Below are 22,608 nucleotides of genomic sequence, written 5' to 3' on the forward strand. Positions count from 1 at the left end.
GTAATTCAGTTAATCTGGATTAAATTCAAGGGCTTGTTCAGTTTTTGTGATGCTTCCTCAAGCAGTTTATTTGCAATATCATGTCAATGTTAATTCAGCGTACTAAGCTATAAATTATGCAATTAGACTACGTATATTGAACCAAGTGTGAAGAGTGTAGAGAGTAGAAAGCGTAGTGCGTGGTGCGATTAGAGCCACAAACGCACTTGCTGATCCCAACTGGTCGTGGCTAGACACATGCCATTGGGGCACAGGCTGATGCAAGTTACACGATTCTCATGACCAGACAGCGTGCCTGAGAGACAGAGAAAGAGCAAAGTATGTCAATAATGAAAAATCAATTGTCTGTTGGGAGAAGCCTAGGCTATGGTGTAACTATATGAAATGGTAACATAGTAATTGTGTCTCTTGTCACACCAGACTTGGCAGCTGTTAAGCAGTTGCTGTGATTATCTTTCATTTTATTTGATTTGCACAGTTGCAAATAATGATTGTAGAATGTTTTTTTGCGGTCAGACAGGCAAAATAAAAGAAATCAGCTGCCATTCTTTCCATACTCGGAAAATCTCTATCTAACTCGCATGTTCTTAAGGCTGATACCTCAAAATAGCTCATGTCACCATCTGATCTAGTTACACCATGTTCTAGGCTTTTCTATATATCCATTTTGAAACCTACCCGTATGCTTCTGCTTCGCTGTGTCCCACGAGTGCACGTTGCCCTCAATGCCGCCGCACATTAAGTAGCGACCGCTGGTCGATAAGGCTAATAGAGCACAAAATCACATTACAAATTAAAGAAAGTCTAAAGTCAAGGTAAGCCAAAGAAAAGCGCAAGAAAAGCCAGGCAAAGCGCACCAAATGAATATATATATATATGTATTTATATACATCTAGCACACAAGTAAAAAACCAAAACAAAATTCAAATACGCACCGCACGAAGTGAAGCCCGTATTTTTTTGTGGCGGCTCGTAGAGTCCGATTTGTTGATCCGCACGCAAGTCGTACATGCGTGCCGTTTGATCCTCCGAACAGGAGGCGAAGCCAAACCCGCTTGGATGATACTACAAAATGAATTCAATGAAAGATCAAGAAATAGCAGTAGAATAGGGATAACATACACAAACAGAGGATACATCCATATCGTGTCCGAAGAACATTTGCTTGTGGCCCTGCTCGCGTACATCCCACAATTTGGCAGTTTTGTCCACGGATCCGGTTATATACGTTTTCATATCGGGCGACAATGAGAGACCGGCAATATCGCCAGCATGTCCATTAAAGTCCATCGTCTTGACGCCCTTCTCCAAATCCCAGTGACAGCTGTAAAGATTTAAGAATCAGAGCCAACTTATTGTGTTTTTTTCTTTTCCTTTACATACATTTTCATATCGCCCGAGCCGGTTATCAAATGGCCATCATCGAGAAAACGGCATGAGCTGAGAAAACCCTCATAGCCAATTAGTTCGCGCACCATTTTGGCCACTCCGGATGCATCGCGATTGTTCACATCGTAGACGGTGCACTGATTGTCCATGCCACCGCATGCAACAAAGTTGCCCGACGGCGAGAAGGCAACGGTCATCACCCAAGCGGATCGCAATGGTATAATCTGCACCTTGTTGGCCGTCCAGGTGTCCCAGATGATCAGTTTGCCATCCAGTGACCCGGTCACACAGTGACGTGAATCGCCAGCAAAATGAACTGAATTCACCTTATTGATGTGACCCTTCAAAGTCTTTTTCGATGAGAAGCGTATCTTGGACACATCGCCCATGTCGCCGCATTTGTCGGCCAGTGTGCAGTCTGCCTTCGCTTTTTGATCATCCTAAGCATGAGATAGTTAACAATATATATAAATATTTAAATGGTGATGGTAAACTAAAACATTCAGAAGACAAATTTACAATTTGAATGCATACAATGACTATTTAAATCAAAGCTAGCAGGCCTAAAATATATAAGATTTAAAAGGTGTTTAATTCGAGTTTTAGAAATTACAGTGATCTTAGATCGTTATTTATGCTTAAATATTACTGAGGTTTTATTCTCAACATATTAAGTTATATATTACTGTTACTTATATTTGATATATTATTATAATTATATCTCCAAAAATTTTATAATTATTTAGATTCAATTTATGAAAATTTATAATATTGTAACCTTAAACTTTTGTATCATGCCATTGATCTCATCGTAGAGGCTTTGGGTTTCTGGATCAATTTTCGGCGGCATGATTAAGCATTAAATTTTTCAAATTCCGAAAACAAAAAAACCGTTGGAGCGCACAAGACCAGACAAGAACGCGTCGTGAGACAAACTAATGTCGACATAAATATTGAACTTACACTGTTATGATGGTTTCGTCGCAATGCCTGAGACGGTAATGCAATTAACTAATTGGATTAGTTCTATGGCAAGAGACAAATGCAACAATTTTAAGCAATTTCCAAAAACTATAGCGCCAACCACAACACGCACGCGCATGCTCAATGATGAGCATTGCCTACTGCCCTAAACTTTGCAGCACTGAATACTTAACACAACTACTCCTCACTTAACAGAAGTATACCGCTGAAAGAAATGTTTGATTTGCTTCTGTAGAATAAATTTATTGTTTAATATTATTTGAAACTTGTAAAAAAATATTCCATCCGCCTCTAACCGAGGCAAAAATGCAAGTAACGGCGAAGGTGTAAGAGCTGCTGCCAAAGAGAATTAACATAGATCAATATCGTAAATAGGATTTTCTGCTATCGATATATCGATATCGATGCGAAATAAATATCAACACACAGCTGCTGCGCGTGCGATTAAACAGCTGTTTGGACGGCAAACGAAATTGGGGCCAAAATAATTTTGTTTCTCTTTTTTGAAAACAATTAACTCGGCACGTCGTCGCCGCCAAAATGAGCCACAAATACAGCCACTAACAATGGAAACACTACAGTGCGCCAGCGAAGCGGCGCAAATTCAAGAGCACCAACAACATCAACAACGACAGACCGATGCGCTTGCCAACATTAAACGCGTTTCGTTGCCGTTTGTAAGTCAAAGTCAAATGGATACGGATACGGAGACGGATGCGTATATGGCCAAAGCGGAGGATGTGTCACAAATGGTGAAGCAGAAGCCACAGCATGCGGAAGCACTTGTTGGCGGCAGCTCACAGCTCGTGAATCTCGGTAGCACACATAGCCTGTACGACAATGTGGTCAGCATACCCAAGGAGCTCATACTCATATCGCTCGTCTCGCAGGAGCAGGCGCTCTACAATCCCAAACATCAGCTCTATCGCAGCACCAAAAGCAAGGATGAGAAGTGGACGGAAATCGGCAGTCGTGTGGGTTGGACAGGTGATTTATAGACACAAACTAGCTTAAAATCAGAAACTGTTGCTAAATAATTAATTGACAGATACGCAATGCAAGGGCAAATGGAAGGCGATGCGGGATCAATATTGCCGGGAGCTAAAGCGCGCCAAACTGAATACCAAAGGCAACGTCAAGTGGAAGTACTTTAAGGAACTGGACTTTCTACGTCCCTATGCGCTGGCACGCAAGTAAAAACAGCAGCAAATTCAAAGCAAAATAGATACTCAGAATGAAGCATATTCTCTATTCATTTGCAGCTATCGCTCACGCGGTGCACAGAATGGCCATAATGCAACCATATTCATTACTGCAACGCTGCCATATATGACCAGCACTGATGTCGCCACCACCAACAACAGCAGCGGCATCCACAACAATGGGCACAACAACACCACAAACAACAACAACTCTTTTAGCAACAGCAACAGCAGCAGCCAAAACCTTAATTTATCCGCTGAGCCCAGCAAATTTGCCAATATCAAAATCGAGGATCGAAATGGCACAATGCTGGAAAATTGCACCTTTGTGGCAGCAGCAACGACAACGGTGTCAACGGCGGCAACCGCAACAGCAACAACTGCTGCAAATGTTGATAAGAAACCGGATGCGACACGTGGCCTCATGAGTGCGCTTATGGCGGGACAAATGCTGGAACATCAACAGCAGCAGCAGCAACCACACCAGGACACCAATTGGAACTATTTGAGTGATGCCAGTGGAAATGGTGTTGGGTCCACGACAACAATGACGGTCACTTGCGAGACACCAAATCAAACGCTCTACAACGATTTCGTTGATTGTGTAAATGCTGCGAGTGCTGTCAATCAAAACTCGACGCGCAATAATCAAAGCAATGCCGATGAGGATGATGATGATCCCATACACACATATCTCAACTTGGAGAGCTACTTCGAGAAAGAGCTAATCACACTCATCGAGCAAGAGGATATGATCTACAACTACAGCAATCAAAACTATCGCAATGTCAAACTAAAGCATGAAGTCTGGGATGAAATAGCGCGCAAATTGAAAAAGCCAGGTAACTGCCGACTAGATTTCTATATAATTAATATGCATAGCTATCTAATACATTTCCAACCACTCTTAGTCAAGCAGTGCAGGCAGAAGTGGAAGGCACTGCGCGATCAATATGCACGCGAATACAAACGTCTGAAAACCCAACTGCATATGGACGTCACATCGCGCTGGAAACACTACGATTCGCTCGGTTTTCTACAAAAATACATACAACAAAAGTCGCTGTAAGTATACAAAATATTTGTTATTTGATTTTGATTTGTGGATGCTGACTGAATCCTTATAAAAAGCTCTAAAGATATATCATTTTAGCTGATTCAGAAATTGCATTTGGTTTCTTATTCCATCGATGGGTCTATGTTTATCTTTTCTCTGATAGACCACAAAACCATTTTCAAACTTCTAAATAAAATTATTCATTAGCCCTGTTTGAAAATCCTTTCAAAATGTTGAAAACATTGTTGTAACTCCTTCGTATCCATAGATTTAAGACACTTGTAGCCAGCAAGTGATTGCTAAATATTTAAGGAGTTTCAAAGATATAGACATATAATCTCTTCAATATCTAAACTTGCAGCGATGGCGACACGTTAGGTTTGCTGCTGCCCAAGCATGAGGCTGTAGGCGAGCTGGATGAGCATTTGGGAACTCAATCGCCCTTGCGGCATTCCGAGCCACAGGTCAGCACTCTGGAGGCATCGCCCAGCAGCTCCTCCCAGCTGAATATGTCCACACTGCCGCCGCTAACGGGACCAACCAAAGCCGAGCTATCTGCAACAATACAACAACAACAGCAGCAGCAACAGCAGGAGGTGCAACAGGCTAGCGAGCTGTGTGTGGCTAGCTATGATGAAATGGACATTGAAAACTATATAAATGGCGATGTAGTGCACGATGACGATGAGGAGGATGAGAATGAGGATATGGATACAACGGCAACAACAGAAGAACCCACACAACAACAACAACAGCAACAGCATGTTGTTAGCTATGAAAATAATGAGGACTCGGTTTATATGGCCGTACAGAGTGTTAGCAATGCGCTCTCCAAGCCCGATCAGCAGCTGAATGAAACTGGCAGTAGTCTGGAGCCGCAGCAATTGCAACAGCATCAACTGCAAACTGCCAGCGAATATGCGCAACCTAAGCTGGAGGTGCACACGCCGACATCGACACGATTTCAGAATTCGGCCAATACACCTTCGACGGCTAGTCAGGCACTGTTTCCACTGGGCGCCTGTTCTATGGCCACGGAGGAGGATGAAATTGGTGCCTTCTTTAAGGCCGTTGCCATGAAAATACGCAAGGCACACCTGGAGCCGGTGGCCTTCACAGATCTGCAAATCAACATATTGGGTGTCATTAACGAGGCGCTGCGTAATCACTAGCCATATACGTTGAAGCCGAGATATGGATCACTAAATCACTGGAACAGATCTCGTTGGATCCCAAAACAAAACAAAAAACAACAAAAAATACAAATATAAATAAAAATAATTCAAAGTGGTTTCACAGCGTTGCGCGTTATTAGCTCTTAAGTGTTATTTTGGATTTTTAGCATGATTTCACACATAATCTACTTAATTTGTCTTTGTCATTTTTAAATTTACAACACAACACAACCAACAAACACACGCAACACAACTTACACAAAAACTTGTATAACAATTGAGCATAAGTTTCTCTTTGTACATAGGCCAAAATTTGGCAAGCAAACAGTAATGTTGTTTAGCTTTAGTGTGCTTCCGGTAGACACAACTGGAACTAAAATACAAAAATTGTTATAGACCTGATAACAACATATTGTGTACTCAAAACGAAATGGAACAACATAGTAAACGAAAAATACTATATGCATATTTTTCAAAACAACTCACTTTTGAACTACTCTATTTATTTGATTGAAAGCAGTCCCTGCGATTGCCTACTTTTTGTCTCTTTCAGTAATATTTTTGACATAAACCATATAGTTCTTTGAGTTGGCAATTTTCGAGTTTATTTAACAAGTGATAAAAATAAACAAGAACAACAACTAGAGCATAATAGAAATTACGACTGGTAAGTTTCGAAAAAATCTTTCGACTGATAGTTGCTTAGTTAGCTACATATATAATACATAGTGATTACATATTTACCAATTCTACTAACACAAGTCAAAATATAACCTATTCCAACAAAAAATGTAGTTATTTAAGGAAAGGGTAACAGAACATGGTCTAAAGTTCAGATTCTAAGCCCACATGTAAAGGAATGCGTTAAAAAAGATTATCTTTATTAAGATTGCTTCACTTGTGCATTGATTCTGTTTAATATTACAACTACATATATGTTTGCTTAATACATCAGATATGTATCAGAAAATGAGTAATAATAATTACATCATGATACCCTTTTTTAAACATTGTTAACGATCTAAACGATTTCTTAAGAGTGATATTCTGAACAATGAACTAATCAATGAGAAATAGCTAATTAAGCAGTAAAAGTCTATATACCCAATATACTAAATACCAAAAGCAAAAGGTAAATCGATTACACATAATGGTATTCAAACTGATGTTGAAATGTGCATACCCAACGAAAACGTAATTCTAGGGTGTATAAAAATCAATGTAGCTGGCACTCAGCACAGCACTCAGTTGATGTAGCATATTTCAGCTTACTTTGGACAGCGCTTTGCGATTTGCTTTGACTCCCAGCTCGATGAACGCTTTTCGCTGCCACCCAGCAGTGGCAGCAGCAGCAGCATCTGTGCGCAAACATTTAGACAACTGCTGCTGAACCTGGAGCCCGGCCACCCAAGTGGAGGCACTTGCGCAGACCAGCCAAGCACCCAACCAGCTACCCACAGCAGCAACAACAGCAACGACCCGCAGACAGTTGCCAATTATTATATGTATGCTACACCTTGTGGTATATAAGACAACAGTTGCTGGTTGCTGGCTGCTGGCTGCCGCACAGCTGGCACTGAAAATGGCTGTAGCCTGGCATTGGCCAACTGATTGCGAAACGGGCACAAACCGGTTTAATTGGCGCATCCAATGGGCAGGAAGCTAGAGCGAGACGACACTAGTGTGCACACACTGTACATAGGACACGTTGGGGGCGTGTCCCATCGACATATGGTGGCACATTGGGTGTGGTTACTTAACTTACAGCTGCTGCTGCTGCTGCTGATGTGGCTGCAACAAAATTTATGTAAAAGTGAAAAGTTTTAATAAACATTTTCATTTTCAGGCGGAAGTTCGCAGCCATTGAAACCTAATCAAACGGAGAGAAATTCGATATGTGTGCAGCCCTGGCACCAGGGGGCCACCATATATATATCTACTTGGAATTGGGGCCACGCTTGATTGATTCCGTTCAGTTGTTTGTTGTTGCAATTCATTTGCATGCCACGCTAAACGGTTGAGTGCGCGACTTTTAATTAAATCAATTATGGGTGTGGGCTTTGCAGGTACCACAAAACAAAATACAAAATGGTTCGAGCTATTTCAATATTAATCAGATAAAACTGTACATTTGTCAAGGCACTAATGTATGTAAACATGCTTTAAAATATTATCCCTTTGCTGATGGATATGTTGCAACTTTTCGCTGCATGTAGAAAAAGTCCCAGTGTCGAATACATACGAAATGGAGAACTAAAGCAAAAAATGCAATATTCTCACAGTTATATATTTTATAATCATTAGTTATTTGTCTACCCATCTAGATTAGATTAGATTCCTCACCTGATTACTACTTGCTGTGTTTACCTCATCACACTTACTGTGTTTACCTCTGCAGATAACAAAAACTTAAAGTATAAATATTTTATATTTAATGGTTTTTAAGTTCATCACCAAAAAGCAATCATAGTATTTCTTATAGGAAAAAATCTAAAAATAAATGATGCTCACAGTACTGTGATCTTGGCTTAACAGCCCTCAAATTTTGTCAGCATTTTATCAGAAAATGTGTCACTTTGAAAATCAATTTCCAGCGCCTTCAATTTAATTTCGCATTAGAGATGGCTCCTTATTGTGTGATTCTTTATAAGCAAGTTTGCATTATATATATATATCTACCATATCAACACTACTCACTAAAGCAAAGCTCCATTGAATAAATCATTTTAAATTATGGCTATTTAGTTATGTTTTTTAATATGTAATTCTCTGCATATTTTACAAAAATAAATATTCAACAGCAATTTAATGGTTCTGTCGTGCTTGTATGCAATTTGTGTTGTAAGCATTTGTGTCGTGTCAAAAAAAAGTACCCTTAAGCGCTCTCATCTCTGCTGGGAACTCAATCATCTCGGCAGTTTAAAAGAAAACTCACATTTTTTTTGCCTTAACGTTGAACATGCAATTTGCAAGACGCAAAGACGGAAACTATTTTCGCGGCTCATTTAACGGGTTCGCCCAGCAGACAGATAACTAGAAAAAATCATGAAAAATATATAAAAATATTATAATGCTTGCGGGCAAGTGTTACACTGTTAGTGCTGCCACAGTTAAACCAATTTGCAGCTCCTTTCTGGCTGCCACGACGCTTGAGAATGTATCTCAATGAATCTCAGCCTGGCAAGGCCTGCAGGCTACCAAAAATGTCAAGCAAAAGAAGGTTGCCAAGCTAAATATCTGAGAAAAGTGTCTGTAAGCTGGGCATACCCTTCTACCTCGTGCAACTACAGAGGACACATATATATTTAAAACTCATTTCCTGTCCTCTGACAATTTTTCACTCGCTCCAAATTTATTTAGCTTCAAATGGACGCCTGCAGCTTTGGGTCGAGAAAGGCAACTGAAAAGAAAAAAATAAAAAATGATTCAAAATAAAAACTCCAACGAAAGTCGGCGACAAAATGCTGACAAACTGCAATGTTGTGAAAACTGGAGGGGCTGTTATCATAAATAAAGAGCGCCAAATGTCAAACGTTGTCCGGGTTATAATATCATAAAGTAAATGCAAGTGGCGCAGAAATCAAACATGCAACTTTTCGAGCATTCGAACAATTCACGATTTATTGGCCATGTTCATAATGTTGCGAGACTGCGACAGCGACTGCAACAGCGACTTTTTTTCTGTTCAACTTTTTTTTTTAAACTGAATTGTTTCCGGGAACTGCCGCTCCAACACCAACAACAATGGCCCACAACAGCGGCAACAACAACCACAATAACAACAACAACAACAACGAAGCGCTGAAAAGCTTGTAAAACATTTGTAGCAACTGCTGACTGGCAGAAGCAGCAGCAGTTGCAAGTTGCACAGGCCGCAGTTCGAGCAGTTCAATTCAATTGCGATGCCAAAGCGGCTGCTACTGTTGGCCACGTTCACCCAAACCAAAATGTTTTATTCATAAAGCAACAGCAGCAACAAGATCATCGCCGTTTGTTGCTTTGAGTGTCCGCTGGCTGCTGCTCGCTGCTCGCTGCTGGCTGCTGCTGGTTTGCCTTTGTGGTCAGTGCCAGTTGTCCTGTTGCAGGCCTATGCTAATTTTAGGTAGCAAAACTTATCAGCCGGCGCGCATCTTGCCCAGAGCACATTTTGTTGCCTCTTAGATTGTCCTCACATCACCAACTCACAAAGGGGTGCTAATCGCCAAATTTACAACTTGATGCAAACGCTCGAGCAACACAACAAACAGCACACAACAAAAACGCAGACACACATTCACACACACACACACACACAACACATGAGAGGAAAACGCAAATGGTGCAGAAAACAAAACGACCGCAAAAAACTCGTGGGGTTTTAGTATCTGCAACTGTTTTGCTAGACAAAACTATAAAAATCAACACAGCGCAGCAGAGAAAGAGCTACATTGATATCCACACCCAAGTTTCGGGTTCCAAGTCCCGTGTCCCGACTCCACATACACTCGGCAAGTTGTCGCAAGGACTTTCACTCGCCCCGCTAAGCATGCTATGAAAAACGTTACATTTGAAAAATGTACTTTTTTCACACTTTCATCCCCTACCCAAAAAAAAAAGAAACAAACTGTGGCGAGACTGTCTGCCGCACTGTGGTACTGATTGTGGTAAGATGGCTTATGATATCAAAATCACAGCTGAAATTATGCAATAGAATATTTCTATAATAATTAATTTATTATCGCATAAGTTTCGATACTTTTTTAAAAACATAAACCTATTAAAACCATACTCAGCAAGAGAAGGTATTTCGATATAATTTTCTTTGGTAGGTAGCATAATTAAATGAATTTAAGCTAATAATAAAATGGGGAATAAATAATCGAAATCAAATTATTCACGTGTTAAAAATACAGTACAAAATTTTGTACTTTCGTCTGTCAAATATCTCGCTGCGGCAAGATACATTTTATCCATCTTCACTGACAAAAAAAAAAAAAACAAAAAAGAAACTCTACAAAAGTGATGCATGAGATTTTTGCGATCTTTTAACCAGTGTGCCTTCCTCATTCCGAGGTGTGTGGAATGGGTTTGTGGTGCATTGAAAGGGTATTTTTACGGCCACATAGTGTTAGTTACAAGGCACATAACACTTTGTTATGCGCGCTTGACAAAGTTGTACGGCGCTAAAAGTGCTTAGTGCCTTAGTTTAAAGCAATTTTTACTTTGTTTTTTTCTTCTTTTTTTGGTTGGATAACAAGAGATAAACGCACACACAACTTGGGCGGGGTGGCGCGGTGAACTGTTGGATTGGAACTGGGTGCTAATATGGTCAAAGCGCTGCGCTTGAATGGATGGGCTTTCGACCCGAACGGATGTGCGGGGTGCGTAAGTATCTTGAATTCTTTTGAATCTTTTCTATTTTTTGTACTTTTTTTTATTTTAAATTTAAAGATTTGCACATGCTGATAAGCGCTGCAAATAAATCGCATATAAAGGAAACGGATAACGGATATTTGCGGAATTTGTAGACACGTGTGTCTGTGTGGGAGTCCGGGTCCGGAGTTCGTCTGAAACAAATGGATTTAGCGGAAGCCATTTGGTAGCGTTTCCGAGGGTGACCCTGCGACGTTGCATATGTTATATGTTAGACGACCCCCAGCTGGCAAACTTAAAGACTAGGCAGAGGGGGGAGGGTTTGAAGAGAAAAGTGCCAAAATGCCAGGCGCGACAAGTTCAACACCTTTCGCTGCTCCTACTCCTGCTGCTGCTACTGTGGCTGTTGTTGCGATCATGATCCACTCGGCCAGACGCACAAAAAAATACGGAGTAGGTAGAAGCAGTAGACCTACTGTTTGGGGTCCGGCTGAATGTCAACTTTATTAAAAGAAATTATAAATTGGTATGCCAGTCAGTTGGTGCGGCACCGCGACCAGGGACCAGAGGCACCTACAGCCCAACTCACTTCACAGAAGACGCCGCGCGCAAAATTCCAGGCTCACACATCATTAAACGAGCAAGAAACTGGCTAAAGCCAAAGAGGCAAACAGTCTGGCAGGAGTTTAAGTGGTTGGCCAGGCTTTCAGCCATTACAATTACTGACAAAAAGCATCAAGGTAATAATAAAAACAAAAGATACCACACAGCGAGGGTAGCTTGATAACTTATTGAGAATTGAGTGTGCCTAGAATTATGCTAAATTTAATTTTACATTTATTCAGTTATTTGAATTTTAACAGAATCTAAAGTTCATTTCATCTTCTTTTACATTATTTATTATTGCTTAAAGTTCCAATTTGTTGTTGGTTAATAACTGGTTAAATTATATAAGTTGTCTTACAACCTTCTTGTCCAAAACTGTTGAGGAATTCTTAAACTAAAAAGTATAATAAGAGAATACAATCGGCTTGCATTGCTCACGAGCGCTGAGACAAAGGCACAAAGCTCATGTCAAGACATTTAGAATTATGATAGAGTTTTGATGTTGTCATAAAAAAATTTAATTGAAATACCAAAAATGGCAATGAATTGCCAGCCAGACGATGCGACGGCCAGATGAAGACGTCAATGTGGCTGCTATTGCGGCCCGCGACTTTGACTTTTAATGTGTATATTTTTGGTAAGCATTAAGTATTTATTGCAGACAATGTCGACCATGTATCACTCACTCAGCTGCCCAGTTCCAGTTCGGAGACGGCACAGAGCACCAAGTTTCCAAGTCCCAAACAAGATGTCAAAATGAGGCCACTTAGGCGCGACTTTTGAAAATCAACTCACGAGGCGGCAAAAAAAAATAACGCCAAACTACTGAAAACTGATGCGACAATCATGATGATGATGATGAGGATGAGGATGAGGAACGAGGAACGAAGAGTTTGCAGACCGCTTGCTGTGCAGACCACAGAGTAGTCAACGCCAGTGGTTAACTCTTTAAGGTGTTGCCAAGACAAACAAGTTGCAGAAACTTGCGAACAGTGTAGAGGACAGAGAAGCTGGTCCACTTCATGGCTACATTTCAATTACTTTGTGGGGCACCCATTTAAATGAAAATGCCACACATTGCCCAGGCACAAGCCACACAGCCGCCGAACACCACCGGGTGCACAGCAGGTAGCGTCCTTTCGCCTACATACCTCAGACGGCGCGCCCCTTCACACATGTGGCGACAGGAAGAACCAGAGGCGAAGGTAAGCAATCATAATCTTAAGGTAATAACAGGCACATTACATGTCACATTAATAAGCCAAAACGTTTAAATTAATATCATAATTCATATTGCAATAACTTAGCATGTTAGCAACACACATGCAACTTTCACGACTTGTCCTTGCTTATTAATTTTATGTGACTTTATTTTTCTTCTGCTCTACGCTTCCATTCTAGCTTCTCTTTTTTGGCAGGGGTGTGTGTCCTGCGGTTTTGCGCGTGTGTGCAAAAAAAAAAAGGAAAAGAGGAAAAGAGGAAAAGAGGAAAAGAGGAAAAAGAAAAGCCGCCAAGTTGGTACGTAATGAGAGCAGGCCTTAGGCAAACATTTACATTCAAGTCCCTTAAGCTTGATAAATGAGTGGGCCAGTTGAGTATACGGGCATACATATATATATGTATGTATATACTACCGGATACAGGAACTGCCTAACTAAACCGGGTCATGTGGCGTATGCACAATTATTTTGATTATCGATGCGGGTATCTGTAGTAATTAACTGTTTTTTTTTTGCTAACTCTGAATTTTTTCTATCTACTTTTATCACATATTGACATTTTAATGTATGTTAGCCCTGATTAGGCCGAGGCTTAAAAGCAAATTCCGTCCTTATAAATCGTATGTAGACTGGAAATTTGTTGATTGCCATAACTTTGTCTAAACTGACAACTTAACTGCGAATTTAATACTGCATTTCAATTTTAATATATGTTGAATTTATGCTATAAATAGTTAAGCACATGATTTGTATTCAAATTACTCATTTATCATATTATTTAAGCAACCACCTAAAAATAGCCAAGTAGAAAATAAAAATATATCATTTAAATAAATTAAACTCTTCATTAATGGTTATCTTTGTGATCTTTGCAACAACTACTTTTGTATTGGTTACTGCTGCTATTCGACTACTGAAATTTGACCATGGTGTTGTTGGCAACAACTGGCAATGCATGCAACTAACTTGATGTCAACATGAAATACCAAAAGGCCTTATAATGCCGATACTCGTGTATCGTGAATCGATTTGTGCCGCAGTTAGCAATATCAACTAACTGCCACTTCTCAGGTATTGAGTGACTCGCAGACTTCGAGATTTTGTTGTCTGCATTTCATTTTCATTTGGCAGCCACTGTACAAATGTCAAAAACAATTTAAAATGCCATTTTTACATGACGATTTATTTGTTGACATGTTTACAGGCCCATTCTCCCCAGTCGCCCCAGCCAAACAGTTCAGTTTCAGCATGCGAAGATTTTACATTTGGCCAGAGCAGGCTGGCGGACGGGAGCTGGAAGATGTGAGATGTGAGACTAGAGGCGCACAGCTGCAACAAAAAAAGGCCGTTGACAATCGTCAGAGATTCAGAGATTCAAACGGACCTCGTGCTACTGTTGCTGCTGCTGCTGTTGCTGCTGATGGTGCTGCTGAAGATGGACGCAGACAGATTGCGTGTTTTGCATGGCCAACTACAAACTACAAGCAACAACAACACTGAGCTCAACTACAAGCCGCTTAGCACTTGTCGCCTGGCTGGGACCATCTATAAATCTGACAATATAGCGCATCCAACGAAGCCACATCCACCATCCATCCAACACACAGCACAAGCAGCAGCAGCTGCCCGATTGAGCATTGACCAGTTTTTGGTCAGACCACGGTAGCTTCTTTTAAAACTCAATTTGCGCTAATAAATCGCCGAAAAAGCATTTTGACAGCTTATGATGCGCAATGGCGCGCGCATAAATCTTGACTTTTTTTTGCCTTCAATCTTTCCCACTTCGCCTCTCTCTTCCAATGAATTTCCAGCGAAAATCGAGCGCGCGGCATTTGTGGCAAACGGCAAAGTGAATCCAAGCCAGACCAACTGACCAGGCGAACCTGAAGCTGTACTGTTGACGTCGACGTCGACAGCGACAGAGACAGAGATGGCTACTGCCGGCATTCGTCATTATTTGTTCATTTTTAGCATTTAACATTCCGCCAAAGTGCAGGGAGCTGCCGCCACAAACAAAAGGTAACCTCGAGCCTAGCACTCGTCCCAGTTGCTCGTCTCGACTTGGAAGGGGTGTGGCAACAATGGGCAAATATCGACAATACACAATACAATAAGATTTGCATCGCAAAGAGTTTGTTTAATTAAACAATTGGACTATTTTTGACTATAATCCATTTACTGAAAATTATTATTCAATAGCTATAAAAATTTTAGTTTCAAAAATTCTCACTCCAAATAAATATTTATCTGTGTCATTTTTCCCTTGGTAATTGTACTTAAGCATTTCTTAATGAATGCCCTTTCAAAACAACGTTAATAATTTATAATATGCTTGATATGATTAACAGTTTTTCAATAAACCCAAATTATTATTTGCAAAAACGCAGTAAAAAATTATTAACCAAGAAGCATTTACCTAAAAAAATATATTTTATTATATAAAAATATATACAACAATATTCTATCTTCTTTCTAAACTGAATTTCGTACCTTATTCCAGAACTGGAACTGGAGTGGAATTCAACTTTTCTAATAATAAATAATTTGATAACTTAATTTTTAGTATTTTCCATATGATATACAGATGTACTTTAAATGTAATTTAGAAATAAAAACAAATAGCAACAATATAGTAAAATAAAATATAAAAATATCAAATAAACCTTTGATAAATATTTACCAGCATACTTCAATAAGTCCTTCAGCCCATTGGTAGATCTATTTAGAAACTACAACTTTTGCAGCCCATTGTACAGCCAGAGGTAAAACCACATTTCGAATTGGGTTTCGACCGGTTCCATCTTGACCATCTTCTGAACAATCCCCCACTCGCATTGTATTCAATTTTTGTCAACAACTTTTTTGGCTGGTTATTGTCGTCGCAGTGTCTACCGCAAATTTGGTGTGCCCCAAATGGTTGGGGGACTATCGCTAAATGTGCGCCTGCTCGCCCCAAAGGCTAATTAATTCCCCATGGGCAACACTTTTTCGGGTGGCCATAACTTGACCAGGATTTGCATAGCATATGTAAATGGAAAGTGCTCAATGCTGGGATGCTGCGCAATGCATGAGACTAAAATCGGTTTCTACAGAATTATCTGTAAGCTTTGAATGCGGAAAACTATTATAAATTACACACACAACGAGAGAGACACACAGGTGTTCGAAAATACACAATTTTTCAAAGAGTACAAACAACTTTTTCCAACATTACGATACTGGCACACACAGTAGCTCACAGTAGTAGGAATAGCCTCAGCACGGCCAGCCTCAGTGTCTGGTGGCTGGTGCTCCAGTTTTGGCTGCTGTTTTGGCCCCCGGTCAAAGCGAAATCCAAGAATTCCAACTGTGCGCTCAATTGTTGGAAGGCGACCCAAGCTCAAAGATTCTTTATAAGCGCGCACAAAGTCAAAGACAATCAAAATATTTGCATATTACCAATTTTATATGCAAATAACCCGTGTCAGTCGTGAGCCGCCCGTCGTCGCAACGGCTACGACTCGGGAGTCACAGTCACAGTCACAGTCACAGTCAAGGGACAGACTTCGAGTCGGAGAGTCGTAGTCGTAGTCGGACTCGAGTCTTGAGTCTTGAGTCTCGAGACTGAGACTGAGACGTGGACTCGTACTGTTTTTGGGGCCGCTTTGGCGGCTTGTAGCTGGCCTAATGCAAGGAACTTTACATTCTTACTTTACACAGCAGCGGCAACAAAAAGAGCCCAGACAAAGAGTCAGCCCATTCCCCTGGATCGGCTCGCAAGTGGTGTGACAATCGCACGTGAAAGTGCATTGGACCTTGGCCATAAGTTCGCAGTCAAAAAAAAAAAGAAAAGAAAAGAAGTCCACAGGATGAGGAGGCTACGTGTATGGGACAAGTTCAAAGTGCTTCGGGAGTGGAGGGAGGCAGTAAGGGAAAAGCAAGGGGAGCTGCGATTACACTCAAGTATACACAAACCATATGGACAATTAAACTCTATAAAGCAAACAACCGCAATAATTCCTATATCAATATCTTGTGAGTAATTGAGGTCAAAGACAAGATGAGTCAGTTAGGACAAGAAAACAGCTTGATATCGAGATGAAGGACATTTAATACATTTGTAGATATAAATATAAGTTTGATATATATATATACATATATAATAAAGAGTTGGTTAAACGTTGAAAACCTAATGAATCTTGTTATTGGTAAGTTAATAAGCCAAAAGGATTTTCAGACAAAAAACGCATTTCAATTTTGCTTAAGGCAGTCTAATGATAAGTATATTAGTAGCATACTAATTGTATTATTGAAGAGTTTGATAGACTTATCATACAAAATACAGATATTCTGCATATTTAATATTAATATAATCATGAGTAGGATTAAAAATTTCGACTCGCTTTTAGTTGTATAGTTAAATCCCATTGCAGCCGTATGATGATTAACTGGTTTAAATTATATTCTTCCTTAACTAGACATACTAAATTAAACGTATGACTATATTATTATACATAATATAACTCTTGCCAGTTCTTTGTAGACTCTTAATACCAGTAATTATCTGTAGAATATTAGTGTATATATATTACAATATATCATATCTACCACAGAGCTTCGATCTTTTCGACTTTTTGTTTATTAAACGGATTTAATCTTATTGCACATTTTTGCTTGACAATTTTTGTATTTTTTTTTTAATAAATTGCAAACAACATAAATCAGACTATGAACCAACCAAAACCGTCAACGGCTTGCAGCCAATGCGAGTATTTTTGCTTTTTATTATATTTATTTCCATTGTTGTTGGCGCTGTTGCTTTTGTAGCCATCAATCCATTTAATAAACACCATTTTTGGTTTCGCCAACCATTTTTTAAGCCATTTTTAATGCATCGGGCCGTGGACAAAGGGGCGACAGCAACAAGCAATTAAGAAGCGAATCAAACAAATCGAACAGCTGACCCCGGTTCGATTCCAGAGCTGGTAATGGAGAGTTTTGTACAGCTGGAGTCGCAGTCGGAGTTGGAGTAGGAGGTGGACCTGGGTCTGTGACAGCTCAACCGGCTTAATGCGATTTATACGAACTGAACGAACGGCTGTTTCTCTTAATTGGTCGGCTGGCCGCAGTCAAGAAAATAAAGTTGCTTGTTCAACATGGAAAGCGGAGTTCTCTCTGCTGGCGGCGACGGGAGCGGGGCAGAGTGGGGGGGAGAGGGGAGGGGGGAATTATGTATGTCGTTTAATGCCATTTTCATAGACAAGTCAAACAGGCGGCGAACAAAAATGGCAAATGAATGATTAATTAAAAATCTTTTGGTCGCTGTTTGCTTAAATTTTTAACATAAATTGCACGTTTTTTAAATTTCAAACGCATTATTTCGAGTTCGTTAGCTCCACGAATACGAAATATGCTCCCCACTCCCCTTAGATCTGCCTTGTCTCGCTGTCAGTCTGTCTATGTTGGCCGCAATGCAAATAGCATTGGGAAAAAATATATAATCCGGGATATATCAGTAGCATTTCACGCCTCCCTTTCCCCTATCTATCTCTCCTGTCTCTCTGTTCCGGACATTTTATGCAGATAAGTCGAGGAAAGTGACGATGATGGCAAATCCGCAAAGTGCTTTGTTGACTTACTTAATTTGCAAGTGGCCAGCCGTCTGTGTGGGAGCGAGTCAGAGCTAATGCGTCGAGGGACGTCACAAGTCCGTCTGGTTGCACAATTTTTAATTTCCGCTAAATCATTCGACAGCTTCTTCTTATGGCAAATTAACAACAACAACAAAAAAATGGAGATTTTTAAAAAAGGAAAGGACTTCAAAAGAATCTCGGCACTTGCTGGCGTCTTATAAAATAATTTAGCTTCTAGAATGCTGGCCACTTAATCAGCATAAAAATCGTCTTAGCCGTCAAATTTAATTAAATAATGTTGAACATTTGAGGCCACTTGCACAATTAGCTGGGCAGGTCGATGAGTAAATGAGCAGCTAAGCGGCAAAGTGGCGACACCTGTGGGACGTTTTTTTTTTTGAGAACTTACAGAGGCGTCAGCTACAAAGGGGTCGCTTATTCTGAATAAAGTCACTATTTCTATCAACTTCCAACTTCTTCTCCCCTTTTGAACTACGCTCCATTGGCCAAGTCTGAGCGCGCATCAAACTTCAAAAAGAAATCAAATTAAATGTGTAAAGCAGCGGAGATAAAATAAAAAATAAAAAAAAATGGGAAAAAATGTGAAAAGATCCTTGTAAATAGCAGGGGGAAAAAGGTCAAAGCGCGTTAAATTTACGGGATTTTTGTCTCCTTTTTTCTTCTGCAAATTGTTTGGTTTGCTGGGAGGGTTGGTGTTGAAAATTGACACTTGAAATTTAGCTGATGAGGCCAAATGGAAGGGGGGCAATTTCAGTGCTGCTGCTGCAATCAGACAACGTTGTCGCAAATGCAACTTGGTCCAGCAGCCAGAACAACAGCAACAACAACATGCCCCACGATGCTAATGACAGTATAACAATAACGGGGCAACATCATTGCAACAATATGACGGCACAGTAGACGAAGGAGAACTCAAAGCTGACATCTCGCTAATGTTGCTGACTGGATTGTTGAATGTTGATTGCAGCTGCGATGCGCTTTTAAATGCCTTCATGGCTCATAAACAGACAGACAATGTGTTTGACTGAACAATCCGACGTCAATAACTAGGCACAGCATATGTATATATATAATGAACAAAGGACTGAGAGACTAAGAGAGAGAGGACGAAGAGTAAGAAGGGGTACTCTTAATTAAAGTCTTGATTTGGAGCTTGGTTTGGTTTGTAATCGAAGAATATACCAGTATAATTAAAATACAATAAATATAGAAAATTAATATTTAACTGAAACTTTTTTTGTTTACAAATAAAATAAAAAAATACCCATTATTATAATTACAATATACTCAAATATGATTTCTATTTGTATTTATCAAGTATTTGTATTTATAAAGTAGTAGATACTTTGTACAATTTGTGATAGAATTTTATACATGGTATAAAGATAATTAAAAAAGCGATGTTTTTGTTGTATTTCAGATACAAACAATGAGCACCACTTACTTTCTTCCAATAGGAAACTGAATACCATCGTTGTATACCTGAATAAGTTTACTACGAAACATGCTTTAATCAAATAATATTAAAGGTACTCATCCACTTCTATTAGACAAAGCAAACATTATTTTCCTTCATCCAGCAGCAAACTGAACAGTTTGTATATATGAAAAACATATGGCAAAATATTAGCTAAGCATAAGCAAAGTAAAGTTGCTCCATAAACATATGCAATACATCAACAAGTCAAAAGTGGAAAAAAAGAGTAATCAGCACAAATAAAATGCCAAATCATATTTTACTAATTTCAAACAATGATTTTCCCCCACACACACACACACACATAAAAAGTAATACAAAGGCGCGGACGTGTGGCATGCCACATTTTGGCTCTGTGTGCGATCGAGTGTGCTCATAAACAACAACAACAACAATAATAACAACAACAAGCATACAAATCGGAAATCAATTTCAACATTGAAAAGTATAACTCACAAAGCAACAACAACAATAACAACAACAACAATTCAGAGTGTAAACTAAACTGCATGAGGAGTGTTGCCATATGGTGCCACCTTTTGGCTAGCAAACAGGGCGGAAAAACCACACAAATAAATAGAGAGGGAGGGAGAGGGTGGCAGGGCTGCGACTGAGGTCGAGGTCTGGATGCGCGTGGGCGTCAGACGGGGTCGTTCAAAAGATTAGTAAAGTTATATATGGGAATGTCTTAACCCCATCTAAACAAACAAATTGGCCGACGGCTGCGTATGAAAAATATTCCAGCTATTTAAACGTGCAAAGTCTGCCAAACAATAAAACGACAATTTAATTTCATGTCTGCTGCCACATGCCACAGAGCTGTTGTTATTATTGTTGCCATCACTTGATCAGCCAAAATGCACAGAGAGTGAAAGAGATAGAGAGAGAGAGAGAGCGAGAGAGAGAGAGAGGAAGAGCGAGTCAGCATCTCTGCCGATTAGCGTAAATTTAATTTTCTGTGACACACATTAAGCTGCAACTCCTCAGCGCCCTTCATGCCCCACCCAGCTTCTTAATTGCGCTCATTATTATTGGTGTAACATTTCGACTATTTTCAGTTCGAGCAGCAACCCTTTGCTCCCCGTTCCCAAACTCCAACTCCAACTCCTCTGTCCCCAACCAACACCACCTCAGCCCTTTGTCGATGGCTGGCAACTGTTTGCATTTGGTTTTTATGTTTGTCGCTTGACGAGTTGCTTTAAATTGGCGCACAACATAAAATTGTTGAATTTATTGTTGTTGCTTGTATTTGGACTTTAATGTTTGGCGCCACATAAAAAACAATTTGGCGTGAAAATGGCTAAAGGGCTAGCCAGTTACTACATTTCAGAGTCTGGGAGCGACAAGGATGAGTCCATATGTCAAAAGTATATCAGACGGAATTTCAGATAAATGAAACTAATTTTCAATAGATAAATTCAATATATTAAGCATATATTAAAGTAATATTTAAGAAGAGATCATTTTAAATATGGTCTATCAATATTTCAGAGTGAGACAGAGAGAGAAAGAGAGAGAGAGAGAGAGAGAGAGAGAGAGAGAGAGAGAGAGAGAGAGATAGACAGAAAGGAAGAGATAGGAAATTAGTGTAAAGGGATAAAAGCCATTGTAAATTTGTTTTGCAATTCTTTTAAATATCAGTGTTTTGTCAAACTAAATTGAATACAACTGATATTGAATGATCAGCTGTTAATTTGGCAAATTATCGCTGCTTTACATAACTCTGTTAAATCTTATTCACTTATGTAAACACTACATTGTAATTTAGTAAATATCGATAGTTTCACTATCGAAGTTTCACTATTGAAGATTCGAGCAAGCCAGACGCGCACTTTTGTTTCGGTCACAAATAAACTTGCTAATTTAAATAGTTTAAACACCGCCCAGATCTGAAGTGTCATGTTTGCATAAAAAACGCTTTATGCGTCGAACAATCAGTATATACTACAAATTCTAAATATATAATAACTAACAAAAATATCATTTATATTTACTAGATATGCATTATTAATATAATAAAATAAATAAATGGCACTCTGTATGTGTTAGCACTTATATTCTTTTATGAATGACCAATATTATCAAATGGCTAAATATAACATACAACAAATGTGTGAAAACCTTTGGCAACTCTAACTGCAAACAGTGCTGTGAACCCTTCTACTCCAGCCAAATGGCAAAGCCGAATGCTTCAGCCACTTAGCAACCGCTGTTCGTTGTTCGTTGAACTTTTGACCACCAATTAATCAAAGCAAATTTGAACAAAATTCATTTGTGCAACATATGGCAACAACAACATCAGAGCAGACTGCTTTTTGTATGTTTTTGGCGACAGAGCGTTAAGCTCCCACACCAAACGAATGCAAATGAATAATTCACTTTTAATTAGGTTTTTACACATTGCGCAAAGCAGAACTTTGATTGTTTTGCCATTTCGCTGGCATTGTGGCCATTATAAATAATTTTGTATAATTAGAGACAGTTGCCGCCCATTTGCAGTTTGACATATGATC

The 22,608-nt window shown here is 39.6% G+C and overlaps 2 protein-coding genes across 2 annotated transcripts; one reads left to right on the plus strand and one right to left on the minus strand.

Annotated features, from left to right (window-relative positions):
• Positions 1 to 36: 36 nt before the first annotated feature.
• LOC6558031 (guanine nucleotide-binding protein subunit beta-2) lies at positions 37 to 2,350 on the minus strand. Its single transcript, XM_001985196.2, has 6 exons — positions 2,168 to 2,350; positions 1,384 to 1,829; positions 1,123 to 1,324; positions 936 to 1,065; positions 679 to 765; positions 37 to 295 (listed from the first exon to the last, which is right to left on the minus strand). Exons 1-6 carry the CDS (start codon positions 2,237 to 2,239, stop codon positions 189 to 191), a joined length of 1,044 nt encoding a protein of 347 aa, XP_001985232.1. The 5' UTR covers positions 2,240 to 2,350; the 3' UTR covers positions 37 to 188.
• Positions 2,351 to 2,773: 423 nt separating this feature from the next.
• Positions 2,774 to 6,288, plus strand: LOC6558036 (putative uncharacterized protein DDB_G0271606). Its single transcript, XM_001985195.2, has 5 exons — positions 2,774 to 3,360; positions 3,422 to 3,566; positions 3,636 to 4,417; positions 4,487 to 4,640; positions 4,994 to 6,288. The coding sequence occupies exons 1-5, from the start codon at positions 2,940 to 2,942 to the stop codon at positions 5,802 to 5,804; spliced, it is 2,313 nt and encodes a 770-aa protein (XP_001985231.1). The 5' UTR covers positions 2,774 to 2,939; the 3' UTR covers positions 5,805 to 6,288.
• The last annotated feature ends 16,320 nt before the right edge of the window (positions 6,289 to 22,608 follow it).

Source organism: Drosophila grimshawi, unplaced genomic scaffold, assembly GCF_018153295.1.
Source record: "Drosophila grimshawi isolate 15287-2541.00 unplaced genomic scaffold, ASM1815329v1 contig_44, whole genome shotgun sequence".
Classification (NCBI taxonomy): domain Eukaryota; kingdom Metazoa; phylum Arthropoda; class Insecta; order Diptera; family Drosophilidae; genus Drosophila; species Drosophila grimshawi.

What these genes read in the sequence shown, in the direction of transcription:
- LOC6558031 (XM_001985196.2), bottom strand. Translation starts at nt 2,239, where the DNA reads ATGCCGCCGAAAATTGATCCAGAAACCCAAAGCCTCTACGATGAGATC. An exon ending in GCATGATACAAAAGTTTAAG is followed by an intron (nt 1,830 to 2,167) that starts GTTACAATATTA and finishes TCTCATGCTTAG; the next exon opens with GATGATCAAAAAGCGAAGGC. An exon ending in GGCTCGGGCGATATGAAAAT is followed by an intron (nt 1,325 to 1,383) that starts GTATGTAAAGGA and finishes AAATCTTTACAG; the next exon opens with CTGTCACTGGGATTTGGAGA.
- LOC6558036 (XM_001985195.2), top strand. Translation starts at nt 2,940, where the DNA reads ATGGAAACACTACAGTGCGCCAGCGAAGCGGCGCAAATTCAAGAGCAC. An exon ending in CCCTATGCGCTGGCACGCAA is followed by an intron (nt 3,567 to 3,635) that starts GTAAAAACAGCA and finishes ATTCATTTGCAG; the next exon opens with CTATCGCTCACGCGGTGCAC. An exon ending in TACATACAACAAAAGTCGCT is followed by an intron (nt 4,641 to 4,993) that starts GTAAGTATACAA and finishes CTAAACTTGCAG; the next exon opens with CGATGGCGACACGTTAGGTT.